The sequence below is a fragment of the Dipodomys spectabilis genome, unplaced genomic scaffold, assembly GCF_019054845.1.
Source record: "Dipodomys spectabilis isolate Male_0828 unplaced genomic scaffold, ASM1905484v1 ptg000230l, whole genome shotgun sequence".
Taxonomy (NCBI): domain Eukaryota; kingdom Metazoa; phylum Chordata; class Mammalia; order Rodentia; family Heteromyidae; genus Dipodomys; species Dipodomys spectabilis.
Genome location: NW_024870907.1, coordinates 998,529 through 1,018,768, shown reverse-complemented (window position 1 = coordinate 1,018,768; position 20,240 = coordinate 998,529). Strand labels below are relative to the sequence as shown.

General features: G+C 59.3%; 2 protein-coding genes across 6 annotated transcripts in view; one reads left to right on the top strand and one right to left on the bottom strand.

Annotated features, from left to right (window-relative positions):
• Mrtfa (myocardin related transcription factor A) overlaps positions 1 to 20,240 on the top strand; it is a 94,463-nt gene that overhangs the window by 69,585 nt on the left and 4,638 nt on the right. Inside the window, exons 3-13 of one of the 2 annotated variants that reach the window (XM_042697905.1) lie at positions 996 to 1,051; positions 3,918 to 3,993; positions 4,769 to 4,930; positions 8,080 to 8,255; positions 8,620 to 8,760; positions 10,799 to 11,055; positions 11,168 to 11,339; positions 12,155 to 13,108; positions 13,587 to 13,751; positions 13,844 to 13,904; positions 16,694 to 17,229. In XM_042697905.1, coding sequence (XP_042553839.1) covers positions 996 to 1,051; positions 3,918 to 3,993; positions 4,769 to 4,930; positions 8,080 to 8,255; positions 8,620 to 8,760; positions 10,799 to 11,055; positions 11,168 to 11,339; positions 12,155 to 13,108; positions 13,587 to 13,751; positions 13,844 to 13,904; positions 16,694 to 17,208 — 2,735 coding nt within the window. In that variant the 3' untranslated portion in view covers positions 17,209 to 17,229. Of the gene's footprint in view, positions 1 to 995; positions 1,052 to 3,917; positions 3,994 to 4,768; positions 4,931 to 8,079; positions 8,256 to 8,619; positions 8,761 to 10,798; positions 11,056 to 11,167; positions 11,340 to 12,154; positions 13,109 to 13,586; positions 13,752 to 13,843; positions 13,905 to 16,693; positions 17,911 to 20,240 lie in introns of those variants that run through there. The other variant, XM_042697904.1, reaches the window with a different exon arrangement.
• Positions 18,015 to 20,240, bottom strand: part of Sgsm3 (small G protein signaling modulator 3) — a 28,904-nt gene continuing 26,678 nt past the window's right edge. For all 4 annotated transcript variants that reach the window (XM_042697906.1, XM_042697907.1, XM_042697909.1 and 1 more), the window contains 9 exons: positions 20,039 to 20,093; positions 19,877 to 19,926; positions 19,554 to 19,706; positions 19,319 to 19,389; positions 19,179 to 19,227; positions 19,014 to 19,099; positions 18,794 to 18,916; positions 18,610 to 18,670; positions 18,015 to 18,497 (listed from right to left, as the gene is read on the bottom strand). In XM_042697906.1, the coding sequence (XP_042553840.1) occupies positions 18,417 to 18,497; positions 18,610 to 18,670; positions 18,794 to 18,916; positions 19,014 to 19,099; positions 19,179 to 19,227; positions 19,319 to 19,389; positions 19,554 to 19,706; positions 19,877 to 19,926; positions 20,039 to 20,093 (729 nt within the window). In that variant the 3' untranslated portion in view covers positions 18,015 to 18,416. The remainder of the gene's footprint in view (positions 18,498 to 18,609; positions 18,671 to 18,793; positions 18,917 to 19,013; positions 19,100 to 19,178; positions 19,228 to 19,318; positions 19,390 to 19,553; positions 19,707 to 19,876; positions 19,927 to 20,038; positions 20,094 to 20,240) is intronic.

The window sequence follows — 20,240 nt, the reverse complement described above, 5'->3', positions numbered from 1 at the left end:
TTGACAAAGAGACACAGGCCCTTTGTCCACACTGCAGCATTTGCACAGGGGCTTGGTTTAGTCTGCTTGCTGTAGATGGGAGCTAAGGTGCTATGGCAGTGTCCCAGAACAGAATGGAGCCACATATCAGCTGTGGGGGGTGGGTTTCTTCACCAGCGTGAACCACACCATGGCTTTTAACAGCACTGGACACTGCTGAAGATGGAAGTGGCGTTTGAGAAGACATCGACTCCTTGGCTTCCCTGTCCCATTAAACGGGCCCGCTCACTTGATTCCTAATGAGGCTGAAGAAGTCAAGTGGCCCAGCAGGCAGCCCTGCCCCCTCTCTGTGGCCTCCCCAGAGTAGGTGTGACCCAGGAGGTGATGTCTGAGGTTTTGTTTTTTTTGGGGGGAGGTCCAGTCATGGGGCCTGAACTCTGGGCCTGGGCGCTGTCCCTCAGCTCTTCAGCTCAAGGCTCTAGTGCTCTACCACTTGAGCCACAGCGCCACTTCCAGCTTTTTTCTTTTTGCTTCTGTGGTGCTAAGGAATTGAACCCAGGGCCTCATGCGTGCAAGGCAAGCGCTCTACCACTGAGCCACCTTCCCAGCCCCTGTCTGAGGTTTTGATAATGGGGCTGTACCACAGTATAAAACCCACGCCCAGAGCAGTGACTTGCTCCCATGAAGTGACCCAAACTGCTTAGCAGGGCAGCTGACCACTCGGGCGTCATTAAAGACACTGCTAATATTAAGTTGGATTTAAGATGCCTTCTCCGCTGAAAATTGTAGTATTAAATGTGATACCACCTCCTTTAAAGTGTTTTCCCCCACTTTCCTCTCCCTTTTCTCCCTTTACCCCCTCCCTCTGCCCCTTACCCTTCCTCTTTCCCCTCTTCTTCCCTTTGGCCTTCCTTATGCTGCAGATTGAGCCTAGGGCCTTGTTCGTGTGTGTGCTCTACCATCCAGTATATCCCCAGCCTCTAAAAGTCATTATTTTATGGTTCTTCTTTCAACAGCTTTGAAAAGTCCTGCTGCGTTTCATGAGCAGAGAAGGAGCCTGGAGCGGGCTCGGGTAAGGATCTCCTTTCCCAAAGACCCCTGAAGCACGTTGTAAGAACTCATCACATGGCTGGCTCTCAATTCTCTCCAGTGGTAGCACAGTCTAGGGTCACCTTTGCTTCACAGCTCTAAATAATAGAAACCTCTGCTCATCCCCCTCCTCCCCCCTGGCCACTCCTGTGGTGACACTGGAGTAGAAGGAGGGCAAGGCTCTTAGTGCCTCTGAGCTCTGTGATGCTCTCTGGCCTCCTTCCCCAAGCCTGGCTTTGAGGACCACTAGGCTTTCTCAGCTTTCATTTTGCTGAGGCGCTCATGGATGGCAGCCATGGGAAGGCTTTCTGCGTCCAGAGCACGTTCCCCCAGCCCTGCGGGTAGGCGCTCGCGGCAGAGCCTCCCTTTCTCCCGTCTACCCAGGGCAGCCAGCACCCTCCTGTACTCTGGGAAGCAGAAGAGAGGTCATATTCCAAGCGGGGTTTCCTAGTGCAGCTCCTCCATTGTGTCCTCGTCTCCCAGGCCCCCGGGGAATACCCTGCTGTACAGTGTGGGTGGAGATGAAGAAGTCACCAGAATGTGTTTCTCTCCGCTGCCTTCTACCCCTGGCTTTTTTCCCTTCATATGAAATTAAGGAAAAAAGCACCTCACCACAGAGAACCACGGGCCTTGGCTCCCTGAAATCCTATACCTCTCTTAGAGACCGAAAAGTTTACTCCAGAGACCTTTCTTCAGTTCTCAGAAGTGAGAAGAATGAAATCATGGGTGCCAGGAACAAAGCTCTGTTCCATTTTCTGGAAGCCAGAGAAGGCCTGGCTGGAGGGGGCCTGCGGCAGCGCAGAACAGACAGGCTCCAGTCCCTCCACAGCTTCCCGGGCAGGCAGGGCTCGGTGCTGCCCACCCGCGGTCCTTCAGCACTGATCCTGCTGTTCCTTATTCACCCTCATGGCACCCTGTGATTTAGGTGCCATTTTCCATACAGACGCAGCCAAGAGTGCGTAGCTAACTTGTCTAACCAGCAATGGCAAATCTAGGATTGTGGGCTTTGGTTTTGTTTTGTTGTCTTAGTGGCACTAGGAACCACACCACAGCCCAGATTTATTTCTATTAGCAAAGTAATTTTACTTTCTAACACATGGTAAACATTTATCCAGTATGTGCTTATGGTACACATCTGTTCACAAACGACATTCAAATGACAATATTTGCTTTCATATTTAATTATATACTAAAAATTATCTTCATTGAGGTATGAAAAATGAGTTCTTGGATTAGTTATGGCATAACTTGCTTTAGTTAATTAGGTCTAACAACCTAAAGCTTTAGAAAGCTACTGATTTTGCATTTCCGTAAGATGCCTACCCTGTTAGCCTGTGTTCCAGGGGTCCCACGTGTCCTCATCAACTCATGGCACCCCGCAACCCATCTGCCTCTCTGCAGGCAGCATTTGTAGTGGCCGCCTCCCCACCCCCTTGGCCTCAGGTCCTAATTAGAGGATCTCTCAGACACGGCACATCACGTGGCTGATCCCCTTTCCATTCCTCATCTGGCCACCCTGTCCTCCTGTACTGGTGAATGCTTCAATAGCAGCAGCCGCCAAGCCCTTTTCTTTCCATTCTGCACTGGAAACAAACTGGTCCTCTGGTTTCTATCAGGAAATTTGTCCTTTCCACCCTCCCAGCAGCCGTGAGTTCACTGCCTCCAGAAGTTCCTCTAGGCATTTTCGTAATCAGTCCCATATTCTGCTTCTCCCTAGACCACTATACAGAGCTTCAGGTAGCTTTACAACATGTGTTTGCGTCTGTGGCAACTGGAGCCACACTCTGCCCTCGGCTGGGGGTGCCCCTGCCCACCCACAGCCTCTTCGCACCATCTCCTGGGGTGCTCAGATCCCAGGACTGCCACAGAGCATCAAGGTGATAGCCTTGATTTTGGAGAGAGAGGATCTGCCCTGGCAGGGAGAAGGCAGGGACCAGGCTTGACCTTTAGTTCAGAAAATGAACCCTGGCATTGTGTTTTCCTGCTGTACTTTCCCCTGTCCTGACCTAGTCAGTCTCAGCCGATCCTGTCCTTTTCACTAAAGGTCTTGGCCAGATGCCACTGTGAGGTCACACATAGGCTGAGATCTCATACACACACACACACGTAAATATACACATGTGTATATATACTTTGATTACAGCCCTATAAAACTAAAGATATTTTCTACATTGTTTCGATAGTCTAGGAAAAAATATCCCAAGATACTAATACTAGTTGTCTAAATGTTTTACTTTTTACCCTAATTTTCTCTTGCTTTGCTTGCTTTTTTTTGGTTGTATGGCTTGAACTCTGGGTCTGGGCGCTGTCCCTCAGCTCTTCAGCTCAAGGCGAGCGCTCTACCACTTGAGCCACAGTGCCACTTCTGGTTTTCTGGTGGTTAATTGGAGATAAGAGTCTCATGGACTTTCCTGCCTGGACTCAGATCTCAGCCTCCTGAGTAGCTAGCATTATAGACGTGAGCCACTGGCTCCTGGATTTGTCTTTCTTTTAATTTTTTCCTTGTTATTATAAAGGTGATTTACAGAGAGGTTACAGTTACGTAAGTCAGGTGAAGAGTACCTTTCTTTTTGGACAACACCTAATTTTCTTCGATGAACGTCTGTTACCTTTATCATGGCACGCATGTAGTAGCGCAGCCTCAGCAGCAGCTGGGTCCAGAGAACAGTACCTGGCCGATGCCGGGGAACTGATGTGTCTCTCAGGCCCTGCTTGCCCTGTAGTCACCAAATAAAAGCCACGGTGGCCACAGAGTGACCGGCCACTCCTGCTTTGAGGTCTGGTTGTGCATATGCCATAAGCATATCGTGCCCTGGCTTTGAGAGTTTCTTGATGTGCTCTTTCCGCAGACCGAGGACTATCTGAAGCGGAAGATTCGCTCCCGGCCGGAGAGATCAGAGTTGGTCAGGATGCACATTTTGGAAGGTATGAGAGGTTGGAAATGCTTCCCACTGTGCTCACACCATTCCAGCACTTTCTTCCACCTGTTTTTTATTCTCTCTGTGCTGGCAGGAGCCAGCTTGAGGCTTCTCACAGTGAAACAGCAATGTGGTGGGGCCACCACTGGCTTTGGGAAATGCCCACGACGGGCAGCCACATTTCCACAGCGTGGCTTGCCAGCCTTTTCAATCCTCCATCTCTTAGTATGAAAACACTTCTCTGCCAGAGCAGATCATCTTTCTTCTCCAAAACTTGTTTTTAACATGCCTGCACTTTTTTTTTTATTCATTCATTGATTCATTCTGTCACTTACTCATTGGCAGTTAGCCGGACAACTGCTGGGGCTCAGAAATGTACTTCTTTCTGAGGTGGAGAGAGAGAGATTTTGGCTCCTGGAAGCAGCACAACTATATTTACTTTTGTTTGTTTAGCTTTGGATCGTCTTTAGGACCAGGACAAACACCTTGAGTCTGAACCCCACATTTTTTAAGTGAGACCCAGAGCAAAGAGGGGAGTTGCCTGAGCAGTTCACGGTTCCGGCGAGCGGAGAGCCGTTCCCCCATTTCGTATTCCTTTGACCCTGAAACTCCACAGAAAGTCCTCTACCTTGCCTGGCCTGGCAGAGCTGTCTTTGTGACTTGAAGCCAGGCCCCCCTTCTCTCCCAGGGTGCACTTCCCACTCAGATGGTCTCTGAAGCTTCCAGCACAGGACCAGGGCCTTCCCTCCAACTTCCTGCTCCCCGTTCTCTCCCATGGGCAGAGACCTCGGCTGAGCCGTCCCTCCAGGCCAAGCAACTGAAGCTTAAGAGAGCCAGACTAGCTGATGACCTCAATGAGAAGATTGCTCAGAGGCCTGGCCCCATGGAGCTGGTGGAGAAGAACATTCTCCCAGTGGAGTCCAGCCTGAAGGAAGCCATCATTGGTGAGGAGGCCTGGGCCACACTTTGTATGCACTGTAGCCAGGGGAAGGACGGGCTCTGAGGCAGGGTTGAATTAGGGCTCTTCACCTCTTGCCTTCTTGCCCTCGAGTCCCAAAATACCCTGGGCTCCAAAGCCCTGAGTTTGAGAGCCTGGGAGCTGTGTGTTGGCAACAGGGCCAGGTGTCTCAGGAATCGTGGCCACACAAACTGAGTGAGCACTGAGGCCCCCGTTCATCTTCCATCTCTGTTAACGCAGGGCCCTTGCCCTTCCCAATGGAGTGACTAGGGATGTAACTCAGTGGTGGGGCTGCACTCCCACAAAGCAGAGCACAGCAGCGAAACCATAGCTTCTGCTCCACCAAAGCTTTGATGTAGGTATAGAGATGTCTCCCACATAGCAGTGGGACAAGGACTTGATCCCTGGCCAGAGCACGTACTCTCACCTCTCAGAGAAAGTCTCTCAGGGCTTCCTGGGTAAATGACTTCTGTCTTGTCCAGAGCACAAAGGGCAACCACTGAGTGGTGGACCAGAGGACACTAGCCATTTCTAGGGCTTGGCTGCAGGTATGGTTCCTCTGGGAGCCACCATGCTGGAAGTGGGCCTGCTGGCTCACGAGTTCCCCTTTCCCATTTGGTGCAGAGCCCCGGTGTTCACTGATATGCCCTGGCATCGCTCCTGCTTTGTCCAGCGCTGTCCTCCCCAGACTCTGCAGAGCCTTTAGTTACATGCCAGTGTGTGCTCACACTCTTACCCAGACACCCCAGTGTGCTAGCCTTGCATTTAGTCCTGTGGTTATAGACGGACTCACACACTCAGGAGAGTTCAGTCTGTCATGAGAGGACATAGAAGCATGGGGTTTCTGGTGCAAGGGCCAGGTTTCTGGTGTGGTAGAAAGTCTGTGGCCCTGTAAACATTGTAGCCAACTCATCCTGCCTGGTGGGAGTTTGCGGGATGCTGTGTCTGGTGGGCAGGGACCAGCAAAGCCCATGGCGCCCAGAGAGACCTAAGGAATGGTAGCTGCTGTTGTCAGTGGGGGCTTGTACGCCAGGCCAGCTGACAGCCACTGTGACAGGCGGCATCTAATAACCGATGTGCATTCACAGAGCCTGACGGGGATGGCACTGGGGGTGGGAGCGCATTGAGAGCCAACATGGAAGTTGAATCAGGGTTTGCTGAAAGGAAGTGGTCCAGAGGGTCAGCACAGGCCGTGGCCGGGAGGCTGCGAGGCGCATAGCAGAACAGCGCAGGCCGCAGGTAGCGCAGGCTGCGCCGGGAGGCCTGTGGGAGCGCAGTGAGTTGGGGATTTGGCAGTGGGGGTCGGGAGGAGCATCGCCAGCAAAATCCAGACCATGGGGGAAGGGAATGGGGGTGAGGACACGGCAACAGCGGCTATAGGCCATCTGTTTAGAAGCTCAGTGCACAAAAAGAGAGGGGTCATGGAGCAGTGTAAGAGCCGAGAGGAAGGGGAGAGAGAGGCTGAGAAGATGGGAGGAAGCACTTTGGGGAAGGAAATGGAACACACACACTCTCTCTCTCTCTCTCTCTCTCTCTCTCTCTGTCTTTCCTATCAGGCCACCCAGTTACCTTAAGATTCATGTCATAGCCAAGCACTGGGGGGCTTGCATCTGTAATCCTTACTATTCAGGAGACTAAGATTCAGAGGATTACAGTGTGATGCAAAGCCAAGTCTAAAGTTTTGTGTGCGTGTGTGTGTGTGGTCACACCTTCTCCTCTCCTGGAATCTGAGTGTCTTTAGCTCTTGCATTTCTAGCCAGTAGAGTATCTATTTGGCTCTAAAGGCTGGGACCATAACTTCCTGTGGACAAGGACCGGACTCTGCTTCCAGCACAGTCCTGGCCACTGGAGAGGGGGAAATGGGGTTTGTGTTCCTCAGCGCCCAGTCCTCCCTCCGGGCATGGCCAGCAGCATCCTCGGCTGGGCTGGGTGGTTAGGAGCTGTGGCTCTGCTGGCCTTGTCACCTAGCTGCTGGGATGTATCAGGTCCCCATACTTCCTCCCTCTTCCTGGGAAACTGAGAGAGGACCTGCACAAATATAAGTGGTCAGTGAGCCTAGTCCCCGGCACCGCACACTTGGCTCCCACCGGGACAGAGGCGGGGCCGAGGGAGCCCAGCCTCCGTGTCCTTGACCCATGTCCACGGTGGCTGGTAAGGGAGAAGACAGGCCAGGCCCTGGCTCTCGGGATGCAGAGGCTGCCGGGAGCTAAGCCCGGACAGCCCCAATCTGAGTTGTTGAGGCTTATTCCTTTTCCTCATCTGGAGTCTTCCCTCTTCCGCACGGCTCCCCTGGCCCGGTGTCCCCTTCTGCCTTCCCCATTTCCTCAGTTCCTCCTCTCTCGGCATGCTGACCCCCTCAGCCTGCTCTTCCCACCGCGGTGCGGGAGCAGCGGTTTTGACCTGACTTGAAGTGGTGTGGTGCCTCTGCTCCCCCTCACGCTGGGGTTCCCATGCTGTGTGCGCCTCCTCCCCTCCCTCGCTCCCGTGAGCTACGCAGGGGCCGGGGGCTGTACTTGATGCCATCAGGGCTTGGGCGTGGGTCCAGCCCGGGCAGTTGTGGACATCCGTGTGGTTCTTCTGGTGCCTTTGCTGCCCAGTGCTGGGGCTCGGGGTCCCACACCTCAGCCGCTCCTGTGGCGCTGGAGAGGCGGGCGTCCTTTTCCAGGACACCCACCCTTCATGACAGCAGAGCCCCTCCACAGGCTGGTCTGGTCTTTGGAGAACTGAGGCAGCCCCAGGGAGGAGCTCCCTAGCCTGTGGCCCTCACCAGCGGGCAGCGGGTGATGGCCTCACTTGCGGACTCGGAAGCAGCAGGCAAGAGTTTTGTGTGGCAGTGGGATGGGGACAGTCAACATGTGCCATGGCACCCCCGGACGGGTGAGGAGGCGCTGCCTGCCGCCTCCCCCCAGGGAGGGCTGGCGGGAGGGAGGGCGCCACATGCGGCGTGAAGCAAGCAGGAGAGCTGCCGGACCTCAGAGGGCTCGGCCGGCAGGGTTCAGGGTCACGATCCTCTGCTTCCTGCTCTAAGGAGCGGCGCTGCCCTACAGCCCAGAGGCGGCCCGCCGCCACAGCCTCTGCTCCCTGCCCCCTGGTTCCGGGGCTGCAGGAGGAGCCTCACGTGGGCTTTGGTTTCAGTGGGCCAGGTGAACTACCCGAAGGTCGCAGACAGCTCTTCCTTTGACGAGGACAGCAGTGATGCCTTGTCCCCCGAGCAGCCTGCCAGCCAGGAGTCCCAGAGCTCAGTGCCATCACCCCTGGAGGCCCGACTCAGTGAGCCACTGCCCAGTGCCACCTCCGTGTCCCCCACTCAGGTGAGGGGAGCCACTTCCCGACACTGCCCCTCCTGCTAGGGCCGCGCTGCTGTGCGTCCTGAGCCAGGTGGGCCGTGCCGGCGCTCGAGTGCCCAGCAGTGAGCAGGGAGGGCGCCGTCAGCACCAGCCCCTAATTCTGGCAGCCTGAGCCCATCGAGAGGCCCTGGGCCAGGCGCCCGCACCCAGTCGGCAGCTCCCCGGCCCACCCATCTCAACAAAGGGGCCGTGACCTCTCCTTCTTCTCCACGCCCTTCCCTCCTTAGCCCGTCTCACCTTGCCTCGTCCCCCGGGGGCACTGGCCGTCTGGTGTGGGTAGCAGGGCACACTCCCCTGCGCGCCGTCCTCACTTCCTCCTCCCCTCCAGGTTCTCCCTCCACTCCCAGTGGGCGCAGATTCTGGAGAAGCACCTTTCCTGGGGGAGCAGCCTCCTCTGCCTCCCCGGCCTCCCAGCCTCACCAACGGGACCGCTGTCCCCGCCGCCAAACCCGCCCCCGCGCTCATTAAGGTATGGCCTGATGCACCCCCCCCCCCCCCCCGCGTGCCAGGGCTTCATTCAGGCATCACTTGGGGCACATCTGCGAGTACGTGTGTGCACGTGTGTGTGTGCACGTGTGTATGCGCTGTCTGGCGTTTTCCTGAAGCCCCTGAATCAGTCACCGAGGCCGCAGCGCGTTCTGTCTCCAGCCCGCAGCGCCTCCGGCGCCCTGCCCTGGACGCCTTGCAGTAGACGTGCGCTTCCGCACGGCTTCCCATACGGACAGCGCGGTGTGCGGGCACACTGCACCCAGCCCAGGGCCGGACCCTGCGCTCATGCATCTGCCCCCTCCGCCACTGCCTCAGGCTACTGACGGGGAACGCGGAAGGGACGTGTCTAGGGTCATGTAGGCCAGGTCACGCAGCTGGCCTTTGGGGCGATGTGCTCATTCTCCCCCCAAGGCCTTGACCTGAGCCAGGAGGAAGGGTTTGTGGCGTTGGCGTGGTGGGCACCGCCAGGCTTGGTGGCCTTGTGTACACAAGGGTTTGGTGTTAAACTTGGCAGTGCAGGTGCTGGTGCCAGGGCCCCTGTGCCCCTCGGCCCTGCCAGCTTCCTGGATCTGTGCTGCCTGAGCCCTGAATGCCTAGCCCCCTGCCTCGCCTTTGCCCCTTCTGCTCTCTAGGTGCCCTTTCCACACAAAGCGGGCACCAGCTTGGTCACCCCAGCTCCTCTGCTTTAGCCCTGAATCTCAGGGGCAGCAAGGGCCACAGCCCGGGAGCCCGTCCGGTGCTTGTCCTCTGGCCTTCACCAAGCCCTTGCCTGTCCCTCCGTGCTGCTCCCTGATGTCCTCCTGGGTCTGAGGGAGTCTCCCTCTCCATGGGCCTCTGGCAGCGCCCCTCTTGACCCTGGGATACCTTAGGGTATCTTCCTAACTGCCCCGGCATGCCACAGCCCCCCTCTCCCACACCCACACCTTCACACTTGCTGGGGTCACGCTGGCATCCCTTGGCCTCCATGTGTCTGGAAGCACGCTCTGCCCATAGCTGCTCCAACGCGCACCTTGCTGGTGTGCCCATCTCCTATGGGTGGGCACCCTGTGCCAGCAGCAGACCGAGCGTTGTCCCTCCTCAGTCCTGGCCTCCCTGACGCCCTCTGCTCCCGCAGCCCTGCTGGGTACTTTGCACCGCTCCTCCCGCGTCCCCTGGGAGGGGGCAGCTCTTGGCCCTCCCCTCCCCCCAGCCTGGCTCAGGCAGGAGGTGCATGCGCTTGGCATTCTCAAGGGATGCCCTGTCCCTGCGCACCTAGCGCCTCAGTGCCGCACGCCCTCATTGGGCCTCCCCTACGGGTCAGCCCGCCCACACCTTCCTTTTGGTCCCTGTGGCCACCTGCTTGGGATCCCAGCGGGACCTGCAGTGTCCTCTGCCCTTCGGTCACTGCTCAGCCGGCTCCAGCTCCCGCAGTGGCGCTGGGCCTGTGCACAGGAGCGGCCTTCCTCCAGTTACTCTCCCTCGTGCCAAGGACAGCTCCTGCAGCTGCCCACTGAGCGCTTGCGCTTAGCCTGGGTCCTGATTCTATAGGCCCTGAGGTGATGCTTGAGGAGCTCTGGCGGGGTGGCGGGGTGGGGGGAGACGTTTGGGGCATAAATAGGTCAGTATCAAGGTCACCGTGCAGCCTTGGGTCAGCAGCCTCTCTGAGCGTACTCCCTCACTCTCAAGTTCCAGGTGACGGTTCCTGGCCGGGCAGGATGCTCGGGAGGTCGCGGGTGCTCTGAGCAGGCCTGTCCGCCGTGGCTGACGCCCCAAGAAGCAGTCACGGTTTTCACCTTACTTCTCACTGCTTGAGGCCGCCGTGCTGCTCCTTGGATGGCTCAAAGGCCTTCCAGGCTGGCGGCTCTGGTGGCAGTGCTGGAACCAGCCTGTTTCCTGCTCTTTCTGGTTCGCTGTGGACCCAGAGAAGCCTCTGCTACTGTGGGGTGCAGTCCAGTGAGGGGGAGGGGTGGTGAACTTGGCTCGGGGCTGGGCTGACCCTTTTGGGGTGACTCTTTAGGCGCCATCTCTTGTGTCCTCAGCAAAGCCAACCCAAGTCTGCCAGCGAGAAGTCGCAGCGCAGCAAGAAGGCCAAGGAGCTGAAGCCCAAGGTGAAGAAGCTCAAGTACCACCAGTACATCCCCCCCGACCAGAAGCAGGACAAGGGCGCACCTGCCATGGACTCCTCCTATGCCAAGATCCTGCAGCAGCAGCAGCTCTTCCTGCAGCTGCAGATCCTCAACCAGCAGCAGCAGCAGCAGCACTACAACTACCAGGCCATCCTGCCTGCCCCTCCCAAGTAGGCGCCTGGCAAGCTGCGTTGGGTGTGGGGGCCTGGGGCCCACAGGAGGGCATGTGCCTGCGCAGGTGAGGGAGAGGCCGGCACTCACGCCTGCCTTTCTTCCCCCCAGACCTGCGGGTGAAGCTCTGGGAGGCAGCGTGCCCCCGCCTGCCCGTGCCCTCTCAAGCACCACTAGCAACTCCAGTTCGGGGACCCCAGGGCCTGGGGGACTGTCTCGTCAGAACAGCACCCCGCTGACTAGCAAGCCGGGAAACCTGCCAGCCAACCTGGACGACATGAAGGTCAGTGGCCAGCGCCTCGCCCTAGCAGACATGTGCCACCGCCTCCTGGCCTGTCCCAGGACCTTCTACCCAGGCCCCCAGTTGGGGCGCCGTGTTGGGGTCCAGGTCTGGGGATCCAGGCACCTGCTCTGGGACCTGTCTGGCTGTGGTCCTAACAACACCAAACTCATTGTGGGTCCGCTGGCCTGGCCAGCTCACCGCACCTCAATCTGCTCACGCACATGCTGTGCGGTGTGAGGGCAGGGTGGCACCCCAAAGAGTGAGTGGTGCCCCCAAGGCTGCAGCTGGCCTAGCGTGAGATGCCTGCGCTTGCTGGCTACATCTGGCCTCTCCGGTACAGGCCGTGGGAAGAATGGCCCACGCAGCCCACCTTTAGGGCCCAGACAGGGATGTGGCTGGGGTCAGGGAGCGCTGCGTGTCCACGTGTTTCTCTGATGCAGTCAGGATGCAGTGGACCAAAGCCTCCCCCCAGAGCCTGTGCTCAGGCCAGGCTGGCCCCTCCCGAGGCAGGGCTCCCAGCCTGTGTGGCCATCAGCCTGGGTGTAAGTCCTGTCCCAGCCACTCCTGTCATCTCCAGGTAGCTTTCTTGTTCCCTCATCTGTAGAATTCAGGAGTCAGTGGCCGGTGCTCTGCTGGGGGAGTCGGTGGGGGGGTGGACGTGAGGGGGTGGCAGGCTGGGTCTTCGGAAGACTTGTGGCGTTGATGTCCTGGGGGTGGGGGGGGTTGGGAGGGGAGGCTGGCGTGCTGCCGCCACCCCGCTGCTGCTGCTGCTGCCCAGCACTGACGGCCGCTGCCCTCGCTGCCCACCCCCACAGGTGGCAGAGCTGAAGCAGGAACTGAAGTTGAGGTCCCTGCCCGTCTCAGGCACCAAGACAGAGCTGATCGAGCGCCTGCGCGCCTACCAAGACCAAGCTGCTGCCCCCAAGGCCCCCGCGCCCGCGCCCGCCCTGCCCACGGCCGGGGAGGTGGTGGTGGCCTTCCCCACGGCCCGGCTCGGCTCGGGGCCGGCGCTCGTGGCGGCAGGCCTGGCCCCTGCCGAGGTGGTGGTGGCTACGGTGAGCAGCAATGGCGTGGTGAAGTTCGGCAGCACGGGCTCCACACCCCCGGTCTCTCCCACGCCCTCAGAGCGCTCGCTGCTCAGCACGGGCGACGAGAACTCCACGCCCGGAGACGCCTTCAGTGAGATGGTGACGTCGCCCCTGACCCAGCTCACCCTGCAGGCCTCACCCCTGCAGATCCTGGTGAAAGAGGAGGGGGCGCGCTGCACGCCCTGCTGCCTGAGCCCGGGCGCCAGGGCCGAGCTGGAGGGGCTGGACAAGGACCAGATGCTGCAGGAGAAGGACAAGCAGATCGAGGAGCTGACGCGCATGCTGCGGCAGAAGCAGCAGCTGGTGGAGCTGCTGCGGCTGCAGCTGGAGCAGGAGAAACGCGCCCAGCAGCCCGCCTGCGCCCCGGCCCTGCCCGCCGCTCCTGTGAAGCAGGAGGGGGGCTTCCCCAGCTGCCCGCTGAGCCACCAGCCCCAGGGGGCCGCGCACCCCTTCGGCGCCAGCCTGGCAGCCCCCGCGGCCGGCCACGGAGACGGTCGCACTGTGGTGGTGAAGCAGGAGGCTCCGGGGCCCCCGCTGCTCCAGGGCCCCCAAGGGGGCGGTCTCCTCAGGGGAGTCACCTCTCCAGCCATCCTCACCGACTCCTCGGGGACCCACCTCATCCTCACTGTGACCAACAAGAGCGTAGACAGCCCCAGCCTGCCCGGCGGGAGCCCCTGCCAGGTAATGGGGGGGAGGGAGGGCGTGGAAGGGGTGCGTGCAGGGCAGCCCTGTGATCAATCCATCGATCGGGAGGACAAGACTTGAGAGAGGCGGGGCCTGATCGGGATGGTGGCCCCAGGAAGGAGCTGATAGCAGAGCGCACGTGCGCTTGGCCACGGCCAGGACCCCAGCGTACCACTGACTATGGGATCGGTCCACTGGGCCGCTGCCGGGCGTGTAACAGTGTAGCGTAGTGCAATACAGTGCAGCGCCGCCAGCCTGGCCGCTCAGACCCCAGCGAGGCCTGAACCAGGCAGCCCTGAACAGACAGCCCTCAGCGCTCCTCCATGTCGCGTGTGCCCCACTGCAAAGAGCCACCCCCCACCCAGCACCCCTGCATCCCTGCGGCTGGAAGGCAGGAGGCGGGGAGGCGCCAACACTCCCTGGGCCTCCGGCCTGGCCCTGCCCCTGACCTGCCATCCTCTTGCCCTCCACGCAGCCTTCCACGCAGCCCTCGTCCCAGCCGGGCTCCCCGGCCCCCGGCCCATCTGCCCAGATGGACCTAGAGCCCCCTCCTCAGCCCCCCTTTGGAGCCCCCGCTTCCCTGCTGAAGAAGGAGCCCCCTGGCTATGAGGAGGCCGTGACCCAGCATCCCAAACACCAGGTGAGGGGGGGCGGGGCAGTGGGCAGCACCTGGGCCAGGCGGGGCCCTGCGCTGGACTTTCGTGTATGTTCTTTTCTCTTTCTGTCCCCCAGGAGAACGGCTCCTCCAGCCAGCAGATGGATGACCTGTTCGACATTCTGATTCAGAGCGGAGGTAACTCCCATCCCTGCTGCCCCCACCTGCTCCCCAGCCCTGGACGGTTTGCTGCTGCCCGCGCCGAGGGCTGGGAGAGGCCTGGGCACAAGTGTGGCCGGCAGGGGGAGGCTGGCATGTGGAGTGGCGGAGATGGCACCCAGGGCCGCTACTTGGAAGCAGATGGGGACAGGGGCGCAGCCTCGGGTGAGGTAGACTGGGTGACACTTGGAGAGGTTTGGTTCGAGGCAGGAGGTGGACATTGTCGGCAGCCAGATTGGCAGTGGAGCCCAGGCCTGTGGTGCTGGGGAGTGAGGGCGGAGCGGCCGCAACAGGGCGGGAGCAGCAGAGGAATGAGCTCAGGCCCTGGTGCAGCTGCCCCGGCTGATGTGAAGACCCACTGAGGTTGCCCATCCAGGCTGGAAGCTCAGGAAAGATCCAGAACTGATCTTTGAGAACCACTGAGACTCTTAAGGGGGGGGAGGGGCAGGGGGGAAGGAGAGGTGAGTGCTGCCTGTTCCTGGAGAGAGAGAGAGAGAGGGAGAGAGAGAGAGAGCGAGCGCGTGCTGCAGATAGTGTAAAAGGGGCGGGGGGTGGGGGGGTAATGGCTTACCCAGAGGGCCGGAGCACACCTAGCTTCTCTATAATTAAAAAACATTATTGTAGCAAAGCATGGTATTTGAACCTAGGACCTCACACTTGCCAGCTTGCTTGGCTGGTGATCTATTGCTTGAACCTACAGCCCTGCTTTTCTGCTGGTTATTTTGGGGATGGAGTCTCACAGGCTTGGGCTGCCCTAGAACCACCATCATCTAGATTTTAGCCTCATTAGCAGTTAGGATATAGTCACGGGCACCTAGCTGCCATTTTGTTCTGAAGTGTACCATTAATTGGCATTTAGCACCTCAGTGTTGTGTGACCATCACCACCATTCATTTCTAGAACATTTTCATCATCCCAAACTGCACTATTCACTAGACAAACTCCTTCCATTCTTTTTTCTTTTGTGTGTGTGTGTGCACGCGTTTGCATGCCTGCCTGCATTCCAGCCAGTGGCAGTCCATGCCAGTCCTGGGGCTTGAACTCAGGGCCTAGGCATTGTCCTTGAGTTTTGCTTTTGTTTTTTTAACTGAAGGCTAGCTTTTTGCTAGTTTTACTTCTGGTTTTCTGGTGGTTAATTGGCAGTCTGAGTCTCATGGATTTTCCTGCCAGGGCTGGCTTTGAACTGCAATCATCAGATTTCAGCCTCCTGAACAGCTAGCATTACAGGCATGAGCCACTAATGCCTGCCTGTGCTTCTGACCACTCTAGGGAACCCATGTCAGTAGAAATCAAGCAGTGTGTAATGTGATTGGCTTGTTTTACTTAGTGTACTTACTTATTCTCAGTGTTCTCCCATTTTTATGCCAATGCTGTCATGGCTATCATGAGTGAAGAAATCTTGCGCTGTTGCTTTCAATTCTTCAGAGTATATATACCTGGATATGGGACTGCCTGGACTCTGCAGTTTTTTCTTTTTTTGGGGGGGTCCAGTCGTGGGTCTGAACTCTGGGCCTGGGCGCTGTCCCTCAGCTCTTCAGCTCAAGGCTAGCACTCTACCACTTGAGCCACAGCGCCACTTCCGGCTTTTTTCTTTTTGCTTATGTGGTGCTGAGGAATCGAATCCAGGGCCTCAGGCATGCAAGGCAGGCACTCTACCACTGAGCCACCTTCCCAGCCCCTTTAACTTTTTTTTTTTTTCAGTCATGAGGCCTGAACTCTGGGCCTGGGCAGTGTCCCTCAGTTCTTCAGCTCAAAGCAAGCACTCTACCACTTGAGTCACAGCGCCACTTCCAGCTTTTTCTGCTTATGTGGTACTGAGGAATAGAAACCAGGACCTTATGCATGTAAGGCAAGCGTTCTACCACTGAGCCACCTTCCCAGCCTGTGAAAAAAATTTTTTAAGCCCTTGTTTTTCCAAAGTCACACCATTTTACATTCTAACCAACATCTGTATAGGCATCTCAATTTTACCGGTTTTGGTGCTGGGGGTCAAACCCAGGCCTTATGTGCTGACAGTACCCTGGACCTTGCCCACACCTCTTTCCTGCTTTGGAAGTAGCTTGTGGTTTTGGGTGCCTTCTTTTTGTGTGCTGTGGATCATTTGTATATCTGCTTTAGAGAAAATGTCAAATTTCCTGGTAGTTTTTGAGCTCTTCCTTGGTGAGTTTTGGTTTTCTACATATTCTGGACATTAATCCTTTATCAAACGCATGATTTGCAGTTTTTTCCTAGAGGAATCTTTTCACTTTGGTTGTCTTTTGGTGCTCCAAACTCTGTGTGTGTGTGTATGTATGTATATGTATGTACACACTAGGCAAGAACTCTTCTGAGTCCCAGTCCAGGTTTAGATTTTGGTATTAATTCGGTGGTGCAGCCAAGAAACAATGGCCACATCTGATGTCATCAAGATTTCCCGGGCTGGGAAGGTGGCTTAGTGGTAGAGCGCTTGCCTTGCAATGCATGAGGCCCTGGGTTCGATTCCCCAGCACCACATAAGCAAAAAGAAAAAAGCCAGACATGGCGCTGTGGCTCAAGTGGTAGAGCGCTAGCCTTGAGCTGAAGAGCTGAGGGACAGCGCCCAGGCCCAGAGTTCAGGCCCCACAACCGGACCCAAAAAAAAAAAAAAAAAAAAAGATTTCCCACCATCTGAATTTCATCGTTCCTGCTGTAGTTGGGCGTCCCTGCGGTGGGGGGGGGGAGGGGAGGCCTCTGGTCATCTTGTGCTGGGTCTAGGCCTGGCTTCTGACCCTTCACCTTCTCCATGGCAGAAATTTCCGCAGATTTCAAGGAGCCACCGTCGCTTCCAGGGAAGAAGCCACCCTCAGTAGCAAACTGTGGGTCCCCACTGACAGTGCAGCCCTCCCCTCCCACCAAGCTCCCCCAGGCTGCCCTGCCTCCGCCAGGCTCCCCTGCCCTCCCCGGGCGTCTGGAGGACTTCCTGGAGAGCAGCACAGGGTTGCCCCTGCTGACCAGCGGGCATGATGGGCCGGAGCCTCTCTCTCTCATCGATGACCTCCACAGCCAGATGCTGAGCAGCTCTGCCATCCTGGACCACCCCCCCTCTCCCATGGACACCTCCGATTTGCACTTTGCTGCTGAGCCCAGCAGCGGCCTGGGCCTGGACCTGGCCGACGGCCATCTAGACAGCATGGACTGGCTGGAGCTGTCCTCGGGCGGCCCTGTGCTCAGCCTGGCTCCCCTCAGCACCACAGCCCCCAGCCTCTTCTCCACGGACTTTCTCGACGGGCACGACTTGCAGCTGCACTGGGATTCCTGCTTGTAGCCCCGACTCCAGCTGGCGCCCGTGTGGCTGTGAGCGTTGACAATCACAGCCCCTGCTCCTCCCGTCCGGCGAGGCGGAGAGGAGGGCAGAGGGCAGAAACTGCCCAGGGGCACCTGTCGCCCCAGCGGGGTGTGGCCAGAGCCAGCTTAATTCGACCTCCTTTTCTGAGGTCAGAGGTGCACAGCTGGCTGCAGCGCGGCAGAGGCAGGGTCAGGGCCAGCTCCCCTCCCTCTTTCCCTCCCTCCTTCCCTCCCCTGAGCTGCGAGGGGAGGACATGGGCCCTGACTCTGCCTCCCACGGCTTCCCGAGAGGGAGCGCCCGCCATTGTAGTGTCTTGGTGTAGAGTGACCATTTAGCGGTTGGTGGCAAAGGACTTGTGTACAGGTGTATATACCTCTCTACTACACACAACACCTACGCACGCTCCCTCCCGCTGCGGCTACCCAGGCCCAGCTCACATGTGCTTGATGTGCCCACACCCCCCCACGGCCCGTGCCTCGCCTGCCCCTTAGTGCCCCAAGGGCAGAGGTGCTCCCCCCCCCCCCACATTCCATCCCACCGCTTCACCGCAGCCGGCGTGACCCTGGGCAGGGGGCCTTGGCGCGAGGGCACAGGGCAGTCGCCAGGGCGCGCCAAAACCAGGGCTGGGGCCAAGGTGAGGACGCTGTGTGAACGTTCTGAAATAAAAAACCCAAACACCAACTTGTCTGTCTGGTTCCCGCCCAGCGACTCAAATCCCAACTCTGGCTGGCCACGGCGGGAAGCGCCTGGGTGCGCAGCACTGCCTGGAGGCAGACCAGAGGCGCTCTCACCAAGACGGTTTATTTACAAGCCACAAAGGTCAGGAGGCCTTGACCCCAGGAGCCACCCCGCCCCGCGCCTCAGCAGACAGCAAGGCTGCAGCTCTCGTTTGATTGGCAAGAGCAAGAGCGCGCAGCCGGCTCCAAGGTTGAGGTTTCCTTAAGGTCTGGGCCCCCAAGCCTGCACCGGGGGCAGCAGCTGAGCAGCTGGCCACCTTCTGCTCTGGCCAACAGCATGAGCTTGGAGTGGGGGGGACTCAACCCCATCTAGAGGGCCTAGACCACTCCAGACTTGCTCCAGAGCAGGCCTGGGCTAAGCAGGGCAGCTCCCCCTCTTCTTGTTGGAAGCGGGGCGCTGCTGGGCAGCCGATGGCTAGAGGAGGCTGTGCCCGGGCAGCTGGGAAAGCATCAGCCATCGATGTCCCAGCTGAAAAGGTGGTGCTTCACCAGCATGTCCTGAACCCCCTCCTTCAGCGGCTGCTTGTCCTCCTGCACGTGACAGCCCTTCTTCAGTCTTGGCTGATACTGCACTCAGAAGAGGCACCCCAAGGCCCCAGGTGTGCCCCCACCCCGTGCCCCATGAAGGCAGAGCTGTACACACCTCTCTCTTGGTGGGGAGCTCCCAGTCCTGGGAGAGGCTGAAGGCGAAGCAGCAGAGGACTCTGGGAAGGGAGAGGGAGGCTCAGGTGGCCCTGGGCCTGCCTCTTGCCGAGTGCCCCCCTCCCCCCCCCCCCCAGTCCTGGGTCCCGAAGAGCCACCCGCCAGGAGCTGGGCTGGGTCCTCACCGGAGCTCACACTTGATCTGGACCCAGCCGGGGCTGCGCAGGAAGGACCAGGGCTGGTACCACTTCTCCACGGTGGGCAGGCTGGAGCAGAGGACCTCGAGCCACAGGTGCAGCACCTGCTCACTGGGGACAGGCTGGGAGGAGGGCGGGCCCGGGCCGGGCAGCTCCTGACCTGCCTCCGTGGCTCCGGGCACCCCTTCATCACCCCCTTTACACTTACTTGAGCCCCACACAGATCAGCGAGCGGAGCTTGACGTCCATTTGTGCGTGCGCGGCGTCATGGCTCACGTTCACAGACTGCACGGCCTGGGGAGGGCAAGGCGGTCACCGGTGCCCCTCCGGGTGCCCGGGAGGCGCCGAGGGCGGGCGGGGAGGCTCTGCTTACCCGGTAGAGCAGCTCCTCTGGGGTCAGGACTTTGCCATCTTCATCCAACCTGAGGGGACCAAAGCTCCAGCACTGCCTGGGGTGCTGGGCACTGTGGCCTCCCTCCCTGCACGGGTCCTGCCGGGCGGGCGGGCAGTTACCTGTACGTCTTACAGAGCACCAGGCGGGAATACACGGAGTCGAAGTCTCTCTCCACCTCCCGGCCTGCGGCCTGTGACAGACGGGACACGGCCAGTGTGGGGCCTGCGCAAAGCCAGGGCCAACCAAGCACACGCGGCTCCCTGCAAGCTTCTCCCGCGCATGCGCATGCCAGCCCAGGAGCCCGAAGGGCCTGAGGGGCTCTGCGGGCCGAGGCTGCAGGAGTCCGTGACTCACCTCCTCGATGAACAGCCAGGGGTGACAGGCCCCCCCCAGCAGGGACGGCTTCTTCAGCCCGTGTTCAAACAGAGCCTTGAGGGCCGGGCAGAGCGTCCCGCGGACGAGGTCTGTGACCCCCTCGGTGACAGAGTCGTCCCCTGCAATGGAGTACTGCCAGCAGAAAGGGGTCTCAGAGACCCTGGCCCCACACCTGCAGCCGGCTACCCTTCCCCACCCGCAAGGCCATGCCCCGCGGCAGGACTCACGCGGGGCCGGGCCGTGGCAGGGGCTGAGGCAGGCGTGGCTGCGGGGCAGCCCTGGCCCGCCTGGTGCCCTCTTACCTCCTTGCTCCGTTCATCCAGGACCTCCACGAACTTGGCTGGAAACCAGCCTGTGGGAGGAGACGGCCGTGTGTGGGGGGGGGGGGGGGGCAGTGGCTGTCCAAGGCCCCCTCCCCGCCAAGAGTGAGGACAGGCCGAGGGGGACGGGCGGGGGTCCCTCACCTCGCAGGCCATTCAGCTCGCCCACCCAGCAGTGCTCGTCCTTCTGAGACACGATCTGCGGAGGCGGGCAGAGCAGAGCTCGGCTCAGGGCCCTGTGGACGCCGCCGCCCGGGCCGCAGCTGGGCAGAGCAGAGCTCGGCTCAGGGCCCTGCGGGCGCCGCAGCTGGGCCGAGCCCCCGGGGAGGGGCGGGCGGGGACCCAC